Source organism: Grammomys surdaster, unplaced genomic scaffold, assembly GCF_004785775.1.
Source record: "Grammomys surdaster isolate TR1022 unplaced genomic scaffold, NIH_TR_1.0 330, whole genome shotgun sequence".
Taxonomy (NCBI): domain Eukaryota; kingdom Metazoa; phylum Chordata; class Mammalia; order Rodentia; family Muridae; genus Grammomys; species Grammomys surdaster.
The window spans coordinates 593,513-608,918 of record NW_021604749.1 but is presented as its reverse complement, the minus strand read 5'-3'; the positions used below and the strand labels follow the sequence as shown (position 1 = coordinate 608,918).

Below are 15,406 nucleotides of genomic sequence, written 5' to 3'. Positions count from 1 at the left end.
CTACCTGTGCCTAGTGCTGCTGCCTTCTCGCCAGCAGCGTAACAGGCCTTTTGAGAACATGGAAGATGCACGAGCTCTTAAAGGGCTTCATTTGCAGCCAGTCTTTAAGGGAATCATTTGCGGGGTGCTTCACTTGATTGATAGATCTGAGTATTTCAGGCAGCTAGGGGAGCGCTTCATTTGGCGGGATGGATGGGTAGAGGAGCAATTCAAATGATGGAGCGCTTCAGACTGATAGATGAATGGGTGTATTGGAGAAGCCATACTTAAATACGGACTATTTTAGATTTTAAAATTTTAAAAAGCATTTCGTTCCTTAATTACTAGGCTCTTTAAAGTCCTTGGAGGTTTAAAAGAAACGTGAGAGATCACACAGTGCTCCTAAATAAGCCGGTCACTTCCTGGCCTATGGTGGTTCTATCACAGGGGCATACAGTTTGTCATAGACATTGTGGAAAGTACTAGAAAAGGTACAATTATTTTGACCAAGAATGATGCTCATCTCGTGTGTGGTGTGTGTGTGTAGGGGGGATATTATAAAATTGGTTGATACAGAAATCATATCGAAAATTGTAAAATCCTGGAGTTCCCGCCTTCACCTCCTCAGTACTAAGAACAAAAGGACCCAAACAGCTGCCACCAAGCTAGGAAGTGAGGTGCCCATCTTGATGGTACCATGAGCAATCACTTTGCTAAGAGAGGCAGAGCTTGTAAAATCTCTCGCTTCTATCTTGACAACTTGGCTACTGCTTCAGAAAGCTTTGAATTTAATCGGTGTTTCCAAAGTAAAATTTAAATTTAGGCCAGTCCCAGGTCTAAACCCAGCTCTCACTAACTTTTCAAATGGCTCAGGGGTTACAAACACCTCTTTTTCTACCACAAAGAAGAGTGACTTTTTGAAATGTCAAATGATGAAGCCCTTAGCACAAATCTTCCTCAGAACTTAGGCACAACAAATGAAGTCTTCACAGATATTCTCTCTTCCTTTAGAGCTTTCACTCAAAATAAGGGTCTGCAGTTTTGTTTTAAATATTGCTAAAATTAAGCTTCATACATTCTTTGGTTATTCAAGACAGGGTTTCTCTGTGTACTCCTGGCTATACTGGAACTTGCTTTACAGACCTGGTCGGCCTAGAAATCAGAGATCCACTATCTTTGCCTCCCCTGGGATTAAAGAACTTTCCTACTGAAATAAATTAACTCCGCTGTTCAAAAAAAAAGTAAAACATTTTTGAGAACTTTTTAATTTGGAGAGATAATAGAAAAAAAAGTCACAAAACTGTATTTCAAAACAAACTTTCTGGGATCTACTTCAATAAATTCAGAGCTTAGATACTGTATCTTTTAAGACTTGAACCTTTATTTTTTGAAAAACAGGTATTTCATACAATCTTTATCATGTTAATGTAAAGTAGGCGGGTGTTTTTGTTTTTCAAAAGATGCATTATGGACATTTTCAGGAAGCTGGTGTTATTTAGTCAACTTTTAATCTTAAATACAAGCACAAAATTATATCTATCAGGAGGCATTACAACTTAAAAAAAGCCACTATTTGTACAATGTTACTAAGACAAGGAAGATTCAGTTCAACTCAACTTGTTCTTAAATAAGGGTTTAAAAACAAAACAAAAAAAAAACAACAAAGTGTGATGTCATTGCCACCTGACATTCCAGGTGGAAATTTAAGGGACTTGTAAATTAGAATAACACAGAAATCTGAAACAGCTGAAACACACTGTCAGAAAAAGGGAAAACCACCACTGCTAATCAGCCTGTTTTGGAAAAATAAAATTTCAGAACTATATCCAATTCCTTAACATCTTCAAATATCCAGCTGATTTGAGTTTTTAAGATTAGCACTAGAATATCCTAGTGAGCCCCAATTCTCAAGTTTTCTCTACATGGTTGCCTTTTCAAACCCAAGCTGTTTGCTTTTTATAAATAGACAGTGGTGTTATCTAGACCCAAAAGCAGGCAAAGTACAGTGACTGCCTCCTCTTGAAACTTTGCAAAGCATTGTGATGCTCACCAGTACTTGTTAGGAGGATTCTACCTATCCTATCCAGGTGACTGAAGATGAAGTCTTCAGTGACTAGTGCGTTAATTTTTGCCTCCTTGATTTGTTTTTTTTTTGGGGGGGGGGGTTCTAAATTACTAGCATTTTATAAATTCAATATAAAACAATGTTGGTCTTCGTCCGCATATGAACACAGGAAACAAAGATGATTCAGGGTGCTAGTCTTAGGGCTAGGATGTATGTAGCTCAGGTTAGAGAGCTTGCCTAGCATGTGCAAGGTTCCATCCCTGCACTGCAGGAAATCCAGCTAATATTAGCAGCATAGCACTGACATCTGCTGTATATGAATAGGAGTAGCAGGCTAGTTGTAGGTGTGTTCATTACTAAGAAAAGATTGGGAGAAAAGAAGAACCAGCTCCTTTGATTTTAGTACTGCACAAGTAAGCCCCCAAGAACTACAAAAAGGTGGAGGGAAATAGGTCAGGAAGACTCTGATTTAAAGTACTGCCTGTAATACTCAAGATTAAAAAGAACCTAAGACTGCACATCAACTCTAGTATTTGGCTGCATTGCCCTGCTTGGCATTTATTAAATGGCTCTTTCCTTAAATTTCACACATCAGAACAACCACAATTAAAACAAACAAAAAAAAAATGCAGATAACACCAAACATTGGACATTAAGAAATCTATCGAAGCTTAGATATAACAGAGGCAAGTGTTAAGGGCAAAGTGAAGGGAGTTTTTCCTTTGTATTACAAATTTCTTACCCTGAACCTGGGATTAGAGCTCTGAATCAGTGATCTAAGAAAGCAGATCAAGACCTATCAGATTCACATAGAAATCTCACACCTCAAAAGAACTCACCACCAGTGTCAAATCATCTAGCAAACTGTATGATCAGCATATGACCATAAACAGAAAGACACTTTGGTAAAGAAACAGCTTTGTAGGTACTAGGCTTTAGCTTGGTAGAGATATCAACTGACTCTAGTTAGCTAATTAAAGACAACTAATCGAAATACATTTCAATTCTCAAGGGTACTCTGAAATAGAAGAGGTTGTTCTGTACCTGCTGAATCCTAAAAGTGGAGAAAAGGAAGACAGAAGTAGGGAGTAGAGGGGTAGGGGATAAAGAGGAGAAGAGTTGGATAAAAAGAGAAAATATCCCTGGTTTTCCACAGGTATTTTGTCATCAAAAAAAGGATGACTTCAAAACTACAGCACTCTACATGATTTCATAAAACATTCCCCAGTGGCCCTGGTTTGTTTGTTTGTTTTTCACTTGAGGCTCCTTAAAGAAGTTAAACCTGGAAAGGCTATTTGAACAGGAAGCCAAACCATACAAATGAGGGTTTTATCCAGAGTGCAGTGATTAACAAGCTTTGAAGTCCTTGGCTGCTCTTATCTGCCCTATAACCATGCACTATTCTCTCAAAGACCAGTTTAAAATAAAAAGGATGGATAATTCACCAGAGGCACATTTTTTTTTTTTTGGTTGTTTTTTAAGCTGTCTTATTTTTGCTTGGATTAAGACACCAAGTACTTCTGATGCCTGAGATTCTTAGAGAATAAAATTCACCTATTACCAAAGCAGAAGCCATTTCTGATCACTACCACCACCTACAGGGATAAAAATCTGAGCTGGTTTTCTCCTTACAACAAAAGTTCTTCCTGGCATAAAGAATGTCTGAAAATGACACATCTTGAGCAAAAGTGCAGTTGCCCTCAATGCCTCTAGGGAAGAAAACAGCATGCAAAAATACAGTATGGCATCAATATTCCAGCTAGGCTGTTTTGTGACAATAAGGCTCAAAATCAACAAATAAAACCAAATGCAATGTGCTAGATTCTTTAACTTGTCAGCGGACATGTGGAGACTGAAAACAGCACCTTCTAATACTCATCATCAAGAAAGTGGCATCCATCCTTAAGGATTAGAATTCGAACTCGTAGCAGTCAGAGAAGAGCCTAGAGACACCTGGACCTTTCAGGCTTTTAGAGGCTGGCAAATTAGGTGGCCACCACACTAGTTGCTAAAATGCAGGGAAAAGACTCATATTCTGTGTTGATTCGTGATTTTTAGCTCTATTCTAGTCTGCACTTCTACCAAGGATCAGCAGTGAGTACTGAAAACGCTAAACTGAAGGATGCCTTGATCATGACTCACTACACACTAGTCACTCAACAGCAAGCTATAAAATGTTGCAAAAGGTAAATGGACCCCATCACAGGCCAGCAGCTGAACTTAAAGGTGCTGCTGGTAGGCATTACTGCGTATACCATTTGGGTAAACTAAAGCATTTTTAATTTACACTTTAAAACATAAAATTACACTTTGTAAATTAAAAGTGTCAAATAAGAAAACTGAATTAAAAAACATTTCACTCTACCTCCACCAGAACATTACTTTATTGTGAACCTGTCATCAACAATGCAAACTCCAATAGGTTCTCTATCCTGGTTGTTTAAAAGGTAAAAGATTACATCAGATCAGCTACTTTCTATGAAAGAAACTACAGCAATCACAGAAGAGGGAAAATTTGAATGACCTCCAAAAAATGCACATTGTAAGCAGAGGGGAGTGCACATGTGTCTGTTAGACTCATTACGTTTGGATGCACAGTGACAATTCAGGAAACTGTACATGATAGAGTCACAGATATGACTGAAATAACCAGAGTTACATCTTGTATGTGATGATCACAGACCTTTAAACAATCCTTGAATTTCCCATGTTTTCACTGGATTTGGAGAAGCTCCTGTTTGTCTCCAAATATGGTAACAATGTGGAGACAAGTTTATGAAGTGTAAGGATTGAAATAAAAGTGAGTCTGACAGCTGGCTAATCTACCGGGATGGGTCAATGGGGAGCCGGGGAACAGGTAACGATGGGAAGGAGTGGGATCCATAGGTGCTTTTCTCTTCATTTCAGAAGTCAGTTCTTCCAATGTAGTGTGTGTCTATTACACTGCTCTCCATTTTTTCAGTCCATTTCTGAAATTCATACAGCATAGCCTTTTGGTACTTAACTGGTCAACCCAACCAGTACTGTTGCTGAGCAACAAATGTTTCTCGAGAATCTGAACGCAACAACTCTTCCTTGGCTGTGAGTTCTTCGCGGCCCCAATTTTCTCTGTTTCCGATCGGGGTTTGTTTTCCTGGATTGTACACACAGGGTCAGGTGGAATGGAGTTCCAAGTCACTCTGTGCTCCGCAGCAGCAGCCCCATTTCTTTCTCAGCTAACCTCCTGACACGTTTGCAGCTGTTCTGTAGCAGAAAGACAATCTCCGTGTGCAGGCAGTGAGCTTGCTTTCTTCACCTGTGACCCTGGCCGTGGTGTTGGGCGTATCCCTGAGTGCAGCTGTCCTGCAGGATTCACTTCCTAGTACACCGAGATTTCCTCAGAGTAAGCCCCCAGTTGCATCACCACCGACTGTGATGTGGCTTTGGATGCCTGAGGCTGAGTTGATTCTGGTGGATGTCTGACCTCGCTTAACCAGACTCGTCTACTGTCTTGCCATTCACACCCAGGCTGTCCAACCTTCATACAGCTGAGCCAAGTTATCTAGATTAGTTGCTTCCTTAATGACATAGTCAACCTGTGAACATAGGTAGGACAGAATTGAAAAATCACTGAGAACCAGAAAGGTCACATTTCATATGCCAATTGCATGAGTTATCCCAAGAGCAAGTTTCTAGCCAAACAAATCATCAAAAGGAAGAGAGATAATACTCTGGTAGAAAGAGGTGGCACTCTTCATGATCACAGGGGATGCAACAAGCTCAGTGGTCTTAGGAAAGTCAGAACCCTTGGAACTTTAGGAATGGTAAGAAGCCTACCCACCCCCTACCACCATTTGCTTAGAAAAAGTAAATGATGCAGATGTGGGTAAGAAGTGGTTAGTTTAGGTTAAAAGTAGGTCATCCCTACAACTTTTCTGTAAGTTTAAACATTTTTCAAAATAAACTACTAACAACTGAATAGCTCAGCAGTAAAGTATCTGCCTAGTACCTGTAAGGACCAATGTTCAATCTCCAGCACCCCGGAGTGGGGCTGGGTGAGAGGGGAAGAAGTAGAGAGGGGTGATACAGATACAATAACAGGAGAAAACTTTGGGAAAAAATACACAGGTATTCATGGGACTAAAAGAGTCTACGCCTCCACAAACTGTCATCCTCTCTTCATCTGATACTTTCAAGATCTTTAAGGTGAGAGTTAACTTGAATGTGTGGTGGGTGAATAGAGCAATCATACAACTTAAATTTCTATGCAAGAGGTTGCCTAAAAGGAAAGGACTGAGTAGTGAAGAGTCAAGTACTGAGCACTGGACAACCTTAGAGCAGTGTCACCAATCACCTTCTGAATCCTGAATGTAGGTTTAAGGAGTTGATTTCTCTTTTTATCATTAACATTTAGTGCGTGCGTGCGTGCGTGCGACAACCTGAATGAGTTGGCAACCTTTATTCTACCATGTGAAACTGGAAACTGAATTTAGGCTGTCAGGCTCTGACGCGTACGCCTTTATCCACTGAACCATTCTGCTAGGCCAAGAGCCTATTATTTCTTGATAAAAATAAGGAAATGGGTAAATGAAATCCCTGAGCCCACCAGCAGCATAATGCATAGTTTAAGCTTAAAAAATAGTCACCTGCTCAGCAACTGACATCCTCCTGTTTGGATCAACATCTCGGCCCTCTAGCTTGGCTTTCACTCTCTTCCACACACTCACTGCATAGGAGTTTCTCTCTTGCACAGCTATGAAGCAATGACAGACATAAGTCAAACCAACTTTTGTGTATTACAGAATTATAAGGCATCCATATTCTAACTGATTACCTTTCCCAGTTTTAGGGTCTCTGACAGCCTTTTTGGGACTACAGGCGATGCTCTTGCCAGTTCCTGGGATGGTGCTTGGTGGAGTATCTGCTGATGTAGCCAGATTTTTCTGAATCAACTTTTTAGCATTCTGAGACATGACATCAGGCTGAGTCTTCTGGCCAGTGTTACTCCTAACGGCTAAAGAGAAAGAATTGGTGGCTCAATTTGCATACAAACAAAAATTGGGGGTGAATTTGGGTTGGCAGCACACACACAAGGGATGGTTGATAGGACTTATTCCACAGTACTCAACCTTGAAAATGAACTTGATTTTATAATGTTAAAAGTCCTTATCCCATTAAAGGCTCATGCCTTTAATCCCAGAACTCAGGAGGCAGAAGGATCTCTTAAGTTTGAGGCCAGCCTGGTCTACAGAGTGAACTCACACCCACATCGAAGCACAACTAAGGTGATGGCATCCAAGGTTGACTTCTGAAACAATATACCCCAACCCACACATAATGCCCCCCCCCCCCCCCCCCCCACATAAACACAGCCTAACCCCCTATAAAAAAAAATTCCGCCGGGCTGTGGTGGCGCACGCCTTTAATCCCAGCACTTGTGAGGCAGAGGCAGGCAGATCTCTGAGTTCGAGGCCAGCCTGGTCTACAGAGTGAGTTCCAGGACAGCCCGGGCTATACAGGGAAACCCTGTCTCAAAAAACAACAAAAAATCCTTGGGGGGGTGGGGGGGAGCCCTTCCTCAGCACCTTCCTAAACCATTCCTTCCAGCCAATCTAAATTTCTCAGCAACTCCCTGCTCCCTGGTAACTACAGAATGGCTCACCAGGGACATCACCACACATAATTGGGTCTCAAATCAGTGCATCACTCAAACTATCAGCCAAGTTTCTTCTTGCAGTAAATGTAATTAACACTGAGATTCACCACTGGACAACAACAGAGAGTGAGAAACTTAGAGCATTCAACCCCCTCCTTCAAGACTCAGGGGTCTATACAGAAGAGGTGGCAGGAAGACTGTAAAGCCAGAGGTAGTAGAGGACTATAAAGGAAACAGCATTTTCCAGACACAACAGGGGTGATGGAGAAAATTTTTTCTTTGTTTCATTTGGTTTTAGATTTTTTTGTGTGTGCTTTTGTTTTTAACTATTTTTCTTTTTAAAGAGAAAAAAAATATGAAGTTAGAGTAGGGAGAGAAGAAATCTGCAAGGAGTTGGGGGTAAGGGAAAAAAACATGGCCAAAATATACTGGATGAGGAAAAGCAACAGCAGCAAGAACACAGGAAAGAAAAGATGAACTGATGGCCACACCTTGCATCCAGCTCCCTGGAGGCAGAGACAGGAAAATCTGTGTGTTCTAGGCTAACCAGGGCTTAGCAGTGAAATGCTATCCTTTAAAAATAAGTATCACCCATAGAACATACTTTTTTGGGCATTTATAAATTTGACATCAAGCAATTATCAATTTAATACTAACTGGAAAAAAGCAAAATGATCCTGATGATTATGTTCTAATATATTTATTAAAAAACAAAACCTTACAGACATGCACAGTAGTTTTCATGTCTTGATTAGGCTCCAAAACTTCATTTCTCTTATTATTCTACTATTCTAAGGGCTCAACAAGAATAAAATTTTAAATCATAAGTAAAAGTCATAAGATGGGCATGTGGTGCATGCCTTCCATCCCAGCAACTGGGAGGCAGAAGCAGGTGAATCTCTGTGAGTTCAAGGCTAGCTTGGGCTACATACTGAGTGCTAGGACAGCCACAGCTATGTAAAGTGATAACATCTAAAAATAAACAAACAAATGAATAATAAATAAAATTTAAAAAAGAAAATAGGAAATGAGGGAGGAAGGGAAGGAGGGAGGGAAGAAGGAAAGGAGGGAAAGAAGGGGAAAAAAGGAAGGAAAAGAGAAAAAAGAGAAGTATAAATTCATTTAGGTCTGACTTGCAAGCCTCCTGCTTTGGCCTCCCAAGTATAGGTATGTACCACCATGCTTGATCTTATTGAGAAAAATCAATCTATTCATTTTAAAATAGAATATTAAATCTCAACAAATTTTCTGACTTCTTTTTCAGCTTGGTTTATTTGTAAATATTTTTTAGCATTTTTACCCCCATGCCCCTTGTGTATATAACCACACAGAGAGGGCAGAGTAGGTATCAGATCCCGAGGAGCTAAAGTTATGGGGAATTTTTGATAATACCAAAATCTACTGAGCTGGTATATGGCAGTGTTAAAGAAAACTCTTTTAAAAGGCAGTGACTATAAATACAATAATATTCACCCATAGCTAAACACCTAACCCTGTATGTATAAACTGTCAACACATCAAGATTGGGCTGCTTTCATACCTGCAGCAAAGGACGGCTGGTAAGTAGCAGATGAGGTTGGACTTGAACACTCGTTTGCTGCGTCGGTGACTAAAGGTGATGCAAAACTCACTAAATTATTATAGATACTGAAATACAAAATTTATGAAATATTTATTTATGGAATGTTTTGTCATATAACTGTTTACAAACATATGAGCAAACTAGAATAAAAATGACAAAGAGAGAAGCTTCCCATGCTTTGCTTCTACTTCACTAGGGCTGGCCAGGGAGCATTCTTACCTCTGGCTTTGTGTCTTCAGTTCTTTCAAGGTGGGAGTGATTTCCTGCAGCATTTCAACATGTTCTTGACTTCGAACCTGACCCATAGCCTGGACTAGTGTGAACAAAACTGTCTGAATGTTGTCCTGCCATGATTTGTATTCAGCCAGGAACTGCCTGACACTGCTCTCATAGGGAATATCTTCAGCATCTGCTAGAGCAGCCTCTTCGTCCTGCCACCAATGCATAAACCATTAAGAACAGACTTATTCGTTCCAGCAACTCCTTCCAAGATAGTAACCTCTTGATTAAGAGGCAATAAGCGATCTAAATATCACTGTGCTTGATTGATCTGGTTATTATAGGTCAGTTTTCTTTTATTACAGAATCTTTGTTTCCAGCACCAAATAAAAAGAAATACCAAAATGACTGTTGTAACTGTTCTTTGCGACTTTGTGAGTTCTTTTTCCCTCTTTATCCCTCCAGTTTCACCCCTTATCATTAGATACGAGAGAAAAAAGGATTGGGGGGAGGGGGGGAAGGGTGTGTGTGTGTGTGAATCTAATTTATTTCTTCTTTGAGCATGACTATTAAATAGCAACCACCACCACCCCCACTACTGCCCCAATGACCACCGACCACCAACCACCAACCTATTGGGGCTCTACCACTTATATACCCTCTGAAACGTTCCCAGAATTCCAAATGTCACACAATTGAAGAAACTATCTGCAACTATCAAAACCATGCTTCTGCTAGAGCGCTAGGCACTTCATCGTCAGCTGCTGTGAAACAGCCCCCATATCCCCACACCTGGGATTAAAATGAAACAACATTCTTTTTTTGTTTGTTTGTTTTTCAAGACAGGGTTTCTCTGTGTAGCCCTAGCTGTCCTGGAACGCACTCTGTAGACCAGACTGGCCTCAGAAATCCACCTGCCTCTGCCTCCCAAATGCTGGGATTAAAGACGTGCACCACCACTGCCCAGCTGAAAAACATATTCTTATATTTCCTTTTTAAGAAACCGAAACCAGCTGCCGGGCGGTGGTGGCGCACGCCTTTAATCCCAGCACTTGGGAGGCAGGGGCAGGCGGATTTCTGAGTTCGAGGCCAGCCTGGTCTACAGAGTGAGTTCCAGGACAGCCAGAACTACACAGAGAAACCCTGTCTTGAAAAACCAAAAAAAAAAAAAAAAAGAAACCGAAACCAGAATTCTCACTATAGACTGTCCCTACTATTTTGTAAAGATAAAGTAATTTAATTTAGCCTTTACAAGGGATGCATTTCCTTATTAACCAGACTGAGTAGGGTACTGGAGGGAAGAGACCGTAAGTAGTTCATTAACTTTGGAGGCAAGCTGTACATGTTTGGAAATACAGGTGGAGAAGAAAAGACAGAAAACCAAAATACCTGCTCTATGACACTAAATTAACCAATTTAAGCCTTGGGTTCTCTCTGTACAAAAATTAGAATGCCTGCTTTAAAACATAGTTGATGAAAATACTACATTCTGATGCAGTTACAAACAAGTTACAAAATGTAAATTGAGAGGTTATTTTTGTTTATATAGTGTCACATCTTTCCACAAAACTATTATTTTGAGACAGGAAACTATGCCATCAGGATTCATTACCTTAGCCATGGCTTTCAGGAGATGCTTTACATCTCCCAGCTGCCGGTTGTGACCCGTGAGCACAGTCTTTACGCTGTCGACTAGGCTCTGGATGGTCTCACAGACAGTCTCTATCTGCTGTTCCTTCTCTGTTTGAACAGCCCTTTGGGTGGACATATCCTGGGTCAACTGTTTATGTGCTGATAGAAGCCACTCAGAACTGCCAATAGGATGTTCAAGAGTCGTGTCCTAAATAGAATAAGCATTCATTCACCTGAAGTAAGTCCTATCATAACCATCAGCAAGAGACATAAACTCTCAGTTGGCTTTTGATTTGATAATACATAAAAGACAATACTTAACAATTTCAAGTCTGCATGAAGAATTCTAATTTTTCTGCGTATCATATAGGATATAAATGCTTGAAATATATAATGCTTGAAAACCAATAATACCGTTAGAATGACAAATATCTATAAACTAAGTCTCTAAACTTACCCTAAACTACTCTTTGAAATGAAGACAAAACTTCCTGAAACAGCCTAAATAAATCTTCTCCATTACACTCAAACACTGAGCTCACTGACTTGGTACTTTCAAGCTTAGCTCACCGTGCCTGTTCTACTCTCCTGGCACACTGCACACAATACTATACACATTTTGCTCCCTTCAGAACTTTCACATAAGTCACAGTATCTTTTTCATTCAACATATTTATTATTGAACAGTCAAGTTCCATGAATGCAAAAAGCTAGATTTAGTCATCACTGCATCCCTGTAACAACTTGTTAATATATTCAGTCTCCAATAACCATAACCTTAATTTAGGTTACTGGCCGTATCATTTCAAACACTAGCAGTTAGTTTCTCCCACAGAACTCACCACTCTCTGTAATAAACGAAGCTCTAACTCGGAAACTGAGCTGTTGAACTGTGACGCAAATGAACACATCTGCTGACACCGTTTGATTAGTTCAAATAAGGCAGCATCCAGGCTTAAGGCTTCGGCAGTTCTTGTTCGTAGGCTTTCAAAATGAATGATATTGCTGCAGAGAAAAGTGACCTGTGAAGAGAGAACCACATTGTGGTGGAAAAGGTGACAGCACTACTGACACATTTCTAGTATCTGAATTAGAATTAGTCCTGAAAACTTATTTACAAAAGCTGCGAGTAGTATTTACTTTTAATTTTTGTCAGTATTTACAAGATCTGAGACAGCTAAAATGTACCTTAAGACAAAGTTCAAATGGTGTCATAATCTTGAAAGCCTGAGAGGAGTGTGCAGTACCTGGTTTGCTCTCTGGCTCTCTTTGAGAACAAGATTTCTTCTTTCAGCTATTGTTGCTTCAAAATCTTGTAATACTGGTGCCAGGGCAGGATTGGCACCACCTGCCCATTTCAGCCGCTGCTCAATGCTCGCTTCAAGGGCTGCTAGTTTCTCCTGTAAAAGCCAGTAGAAACCCTGAGCCTTTACCATACTCTCCACTCCCTATTTATTAAGCATTTTCTGGTCATATTGAGATGTAGTATGATAGGTGGGCATGCTTAACTTAGAAAACATAGCTAATACCTTTGTTTCAGAGTTCATCTTGATTTTGAGTACTTAAGGGCCAAAAAAAGATTAACTTTTGATTTACTTAAAATCTGTAACACTTTCATGTTCTTCGGGGTTTGCCTAATTTTTTTTTTGCAGCATTTGTTTTATTAAAGCAGTTTTTTTAAAATATAAAATATCTTTTTAATATAAAATATCTTTTTAAGAAATTTATTTATTTTATGTATTTGAGTACACTGTCACTCTCTTCAGATACACCAGAAGAGGGCATCAGATCCCATTACAGATGGTTGTGAGCCACCATGTGCTTGCTGGGAATTAAACTCAGGACCTCTGGAAGAGCAATCAATGCTCTTAACTGCTAAGCCATCTCTCCAGCCCCTTAAAGCAGTTTTTTAAAAATTAAATACAGACTTGGCATAGTGATGGCATTCTTGCGATCTCAGCACTGGAAATGCTGATGGCCAGGTCCAGGCTAGCCTGGGCTACAGGATAAGAACTTGTCATTTCTATGTAAAAAAAAAAAATTAAATAAATACTAAAAATTGAAAACTAAAAACATTTCTGGAGATATATGTAGCTGAGAGGTAGAACTCATGCCTAGGAAGCATGAGATTATGTTCAATCCTCACCACAAGAAAAATAAAGTTAGCTGGGAAGTGGTGGCATACACTTTTAATCCTAGCACTTGGGAGGCAGAGGCAGGCAAATTTCTGAGTTCGAGGCCAGCCTGGTCTACAGAGTGAGTTCCAGGATGGCCAGGGCTATACAGAGAAACCCTGTCTCGAAACCCACCCCCCCCCAAAAAAAAAAAATGGAAAGGAAAGGAAAGGAAAGGAAAGGAAAGGAAAGATGGTTGAGGACATGCTCAAGTGGCAGACTGCTGGCCAACTTAAAAAGAACTAAGATCAAAAAGTTTCACTTCAAAATTTTAAAATACTATGTTAGTACTGAATTTTATTTATTATTAAATTATATAATCAGAAAAGAATGTCACCAAACATCTGAGTTATGAAGGACACAAAAAAATACAGTTTCAAGACCAATTTCTTTTTTAAAAAAAATTAAACTATTTAGCTTTCAACAGAGAGCTGGACGCATATAGTCAACAATCATTTTGAGGTTCTGCTGCACTGGACATATTAAATACTTTATCTACAGGACAGAAGTAAAAAGTAACCAAGTTTCACAATAAGCCAGGTAAAATAGTTACTATAGTAGTCCTTGGAAAGTACAAAACAGATGTCTGTTTTCTTAAGAGAGAAAGGCACAGTGTTGCTAGGGAGGGGAGGTGGAGAGACTCTGGGAAGAAAACTGTGATCAGAATATATTGTATGAAAAGACTTAATTTTCAATAAAAACAAATAAGAGGGAAAGTGAAAAGGGATTGTGTTATATTCAATTGTCACAGGAGCCAAAGATAGGCACAGATATGCTGAGTTACACTTCTATAACAGAATGTGCTAGTAGTAAGACAGTCAGACCTGAACAGTCCCAATTGAAGTCTCGATCTGACTGAGAGCATGCAGTTTCTTCTTCATGCTGGTCAGAATTGCAGACCGAGGCGGGGTGACTGACATGGCTTGTGGTCTGTTGATAAGGAGGTCTTCATGTTGCCACTATTCAAAGAAAAAGAGGAATGTAAGCCCCGTAGAACAAAACTTCAGATAAATAAGGAAAGAGCCACATGAGGTAAGACTGGGAGAAGAAAGAAAATTGAATTGCAATAAAGGGACAATTAATTGGGGAGAATAAAAGAAGTATCACAGCTAACTGAAAACTTCCCTGACATGAAAGATAGCTGGTAAACTTCATAGATCACTAACATATGGCATTCAAATAGGAATTATGAAGACATCTGGTAAGTACATTTGGTGAACCTGCTCCCCAAAAACAACTGACCTTTCCAGGTCTGGTGGGAAAAAACTTGTAATCCCAGTACTTGTGAGATGGAGAAAAGAGGATAACAAGTTCCAGGTCAGTTTGAGCTTCATTTCAAAACAACAACAACAACAACAACAATAAACCCTTATCTTGGCAATGTGTGTCACTCTCTAGATAAAAAGAAGCAGTAGACTTAGTTTGGGGTCTGGTCGGAATGTCTAGCAAGGAGACTAGACAGAGACTAAAAGAAATAATAGTACAGAAGAACTCTCTACATTCTATGTAAAAATTTTTTTTTTATTTTGATGTTCTAAGGATCAGTCACTGGGGCTACAACTTCTATAGGAGCTAGGGGTATAATTTAGTGATATGCCTGACATGTGTAAGGCCTTGGATTTGATTTCTAGCACCAGTTAAATGATAATCCAATAGTTATACATTATGCTTAAAGCTTTAAAGTGTGCTCATATTTAAACAAGTTTCCCTCAATATTAACTGTCACTTTCAAATTTATAGTGTTTGTTTTCCATTAATTATTATTACTATTATTTTGAACAAGGTCTCATGTAGTCCAGGCTGACCTCAAACCTGCCATATAGTTGAGGATGACCTTGAACTTCTGATACTCCACAACCCAGTTCAGTTTATGCAGTATTGGGTGTCCTGGGCATGCATTACCAACTATAAGTAAGCTACATTCTCCAGCACCAACACTGAAAATTTCTAAGGGAAACAATTCACAAACAATACTCACTGTTCATTAATACATAAATATATAAAATGCTTATCATACAGTCCTGCTGAAAAGGACATTACACATGAAACCAACTCCATTCCACAGAAAGAAAGAAAGAAAGAAAGAAAGAAAGAAAGAAAGAAAGAAAGAAAGAAAGAAA

At 39.5% G+C, this 15,406-nt stretch overlaps 1 protein-coding gene across 2 annotated transcripts in view; it reads right to left on the bottom strand.

The window, feature by feature from the left end:
* Positions 1-1,338: 1,338 nt before the first annotated feature.
* The window catches only part of Smg1 (SMG1 nonsense mediated mRNA decay associated PI3K related kinase), a 105,295-nt gene continuing 91,227 nt past the window's right edge, over positions 1,339-15,406 (bottom strand). For both annotated transcript variants that reach the window (XM_028778234.1, XM_028778235.1), the window contains 9 exons: positions 14,111-14,245; positions 12,360-12,512; positions 11,955-12,134; positions 11,093-11,320; positions 9,481-9,692; positions 9,220-9,326; positions 6,858-7,037; positions 6,670-6,776; positions 1,339-5,619 (listed from right to left, as the gene is read on the bottom strand). In XM_028778234.1, the coding sequence (XP_028634067.1) occupies positions 5,542-5,619; positions 6,670-6,776; positions 6,858-7,037; positions 9,220-9,326; positions 9,481-9,692; positions 11,093-11,320; positions 11,955-12,134; positions 12,360-12,512; positions 14,111-14,245 (1,380 nt within the window). In that variant the 3' untranslated portion in view covers positions 1,339-5,541. The remainder of the gene's footprint in view (positions 5,620-6,669; positions 6,777-6,857; positions 7,038-9,219; positions 9,327-9,480; positions 9,693-11,092; positions 11,321-11,954; positions 12,135-12,359; positions 12,513-14,110; positions 14,246-15,406) is intronic.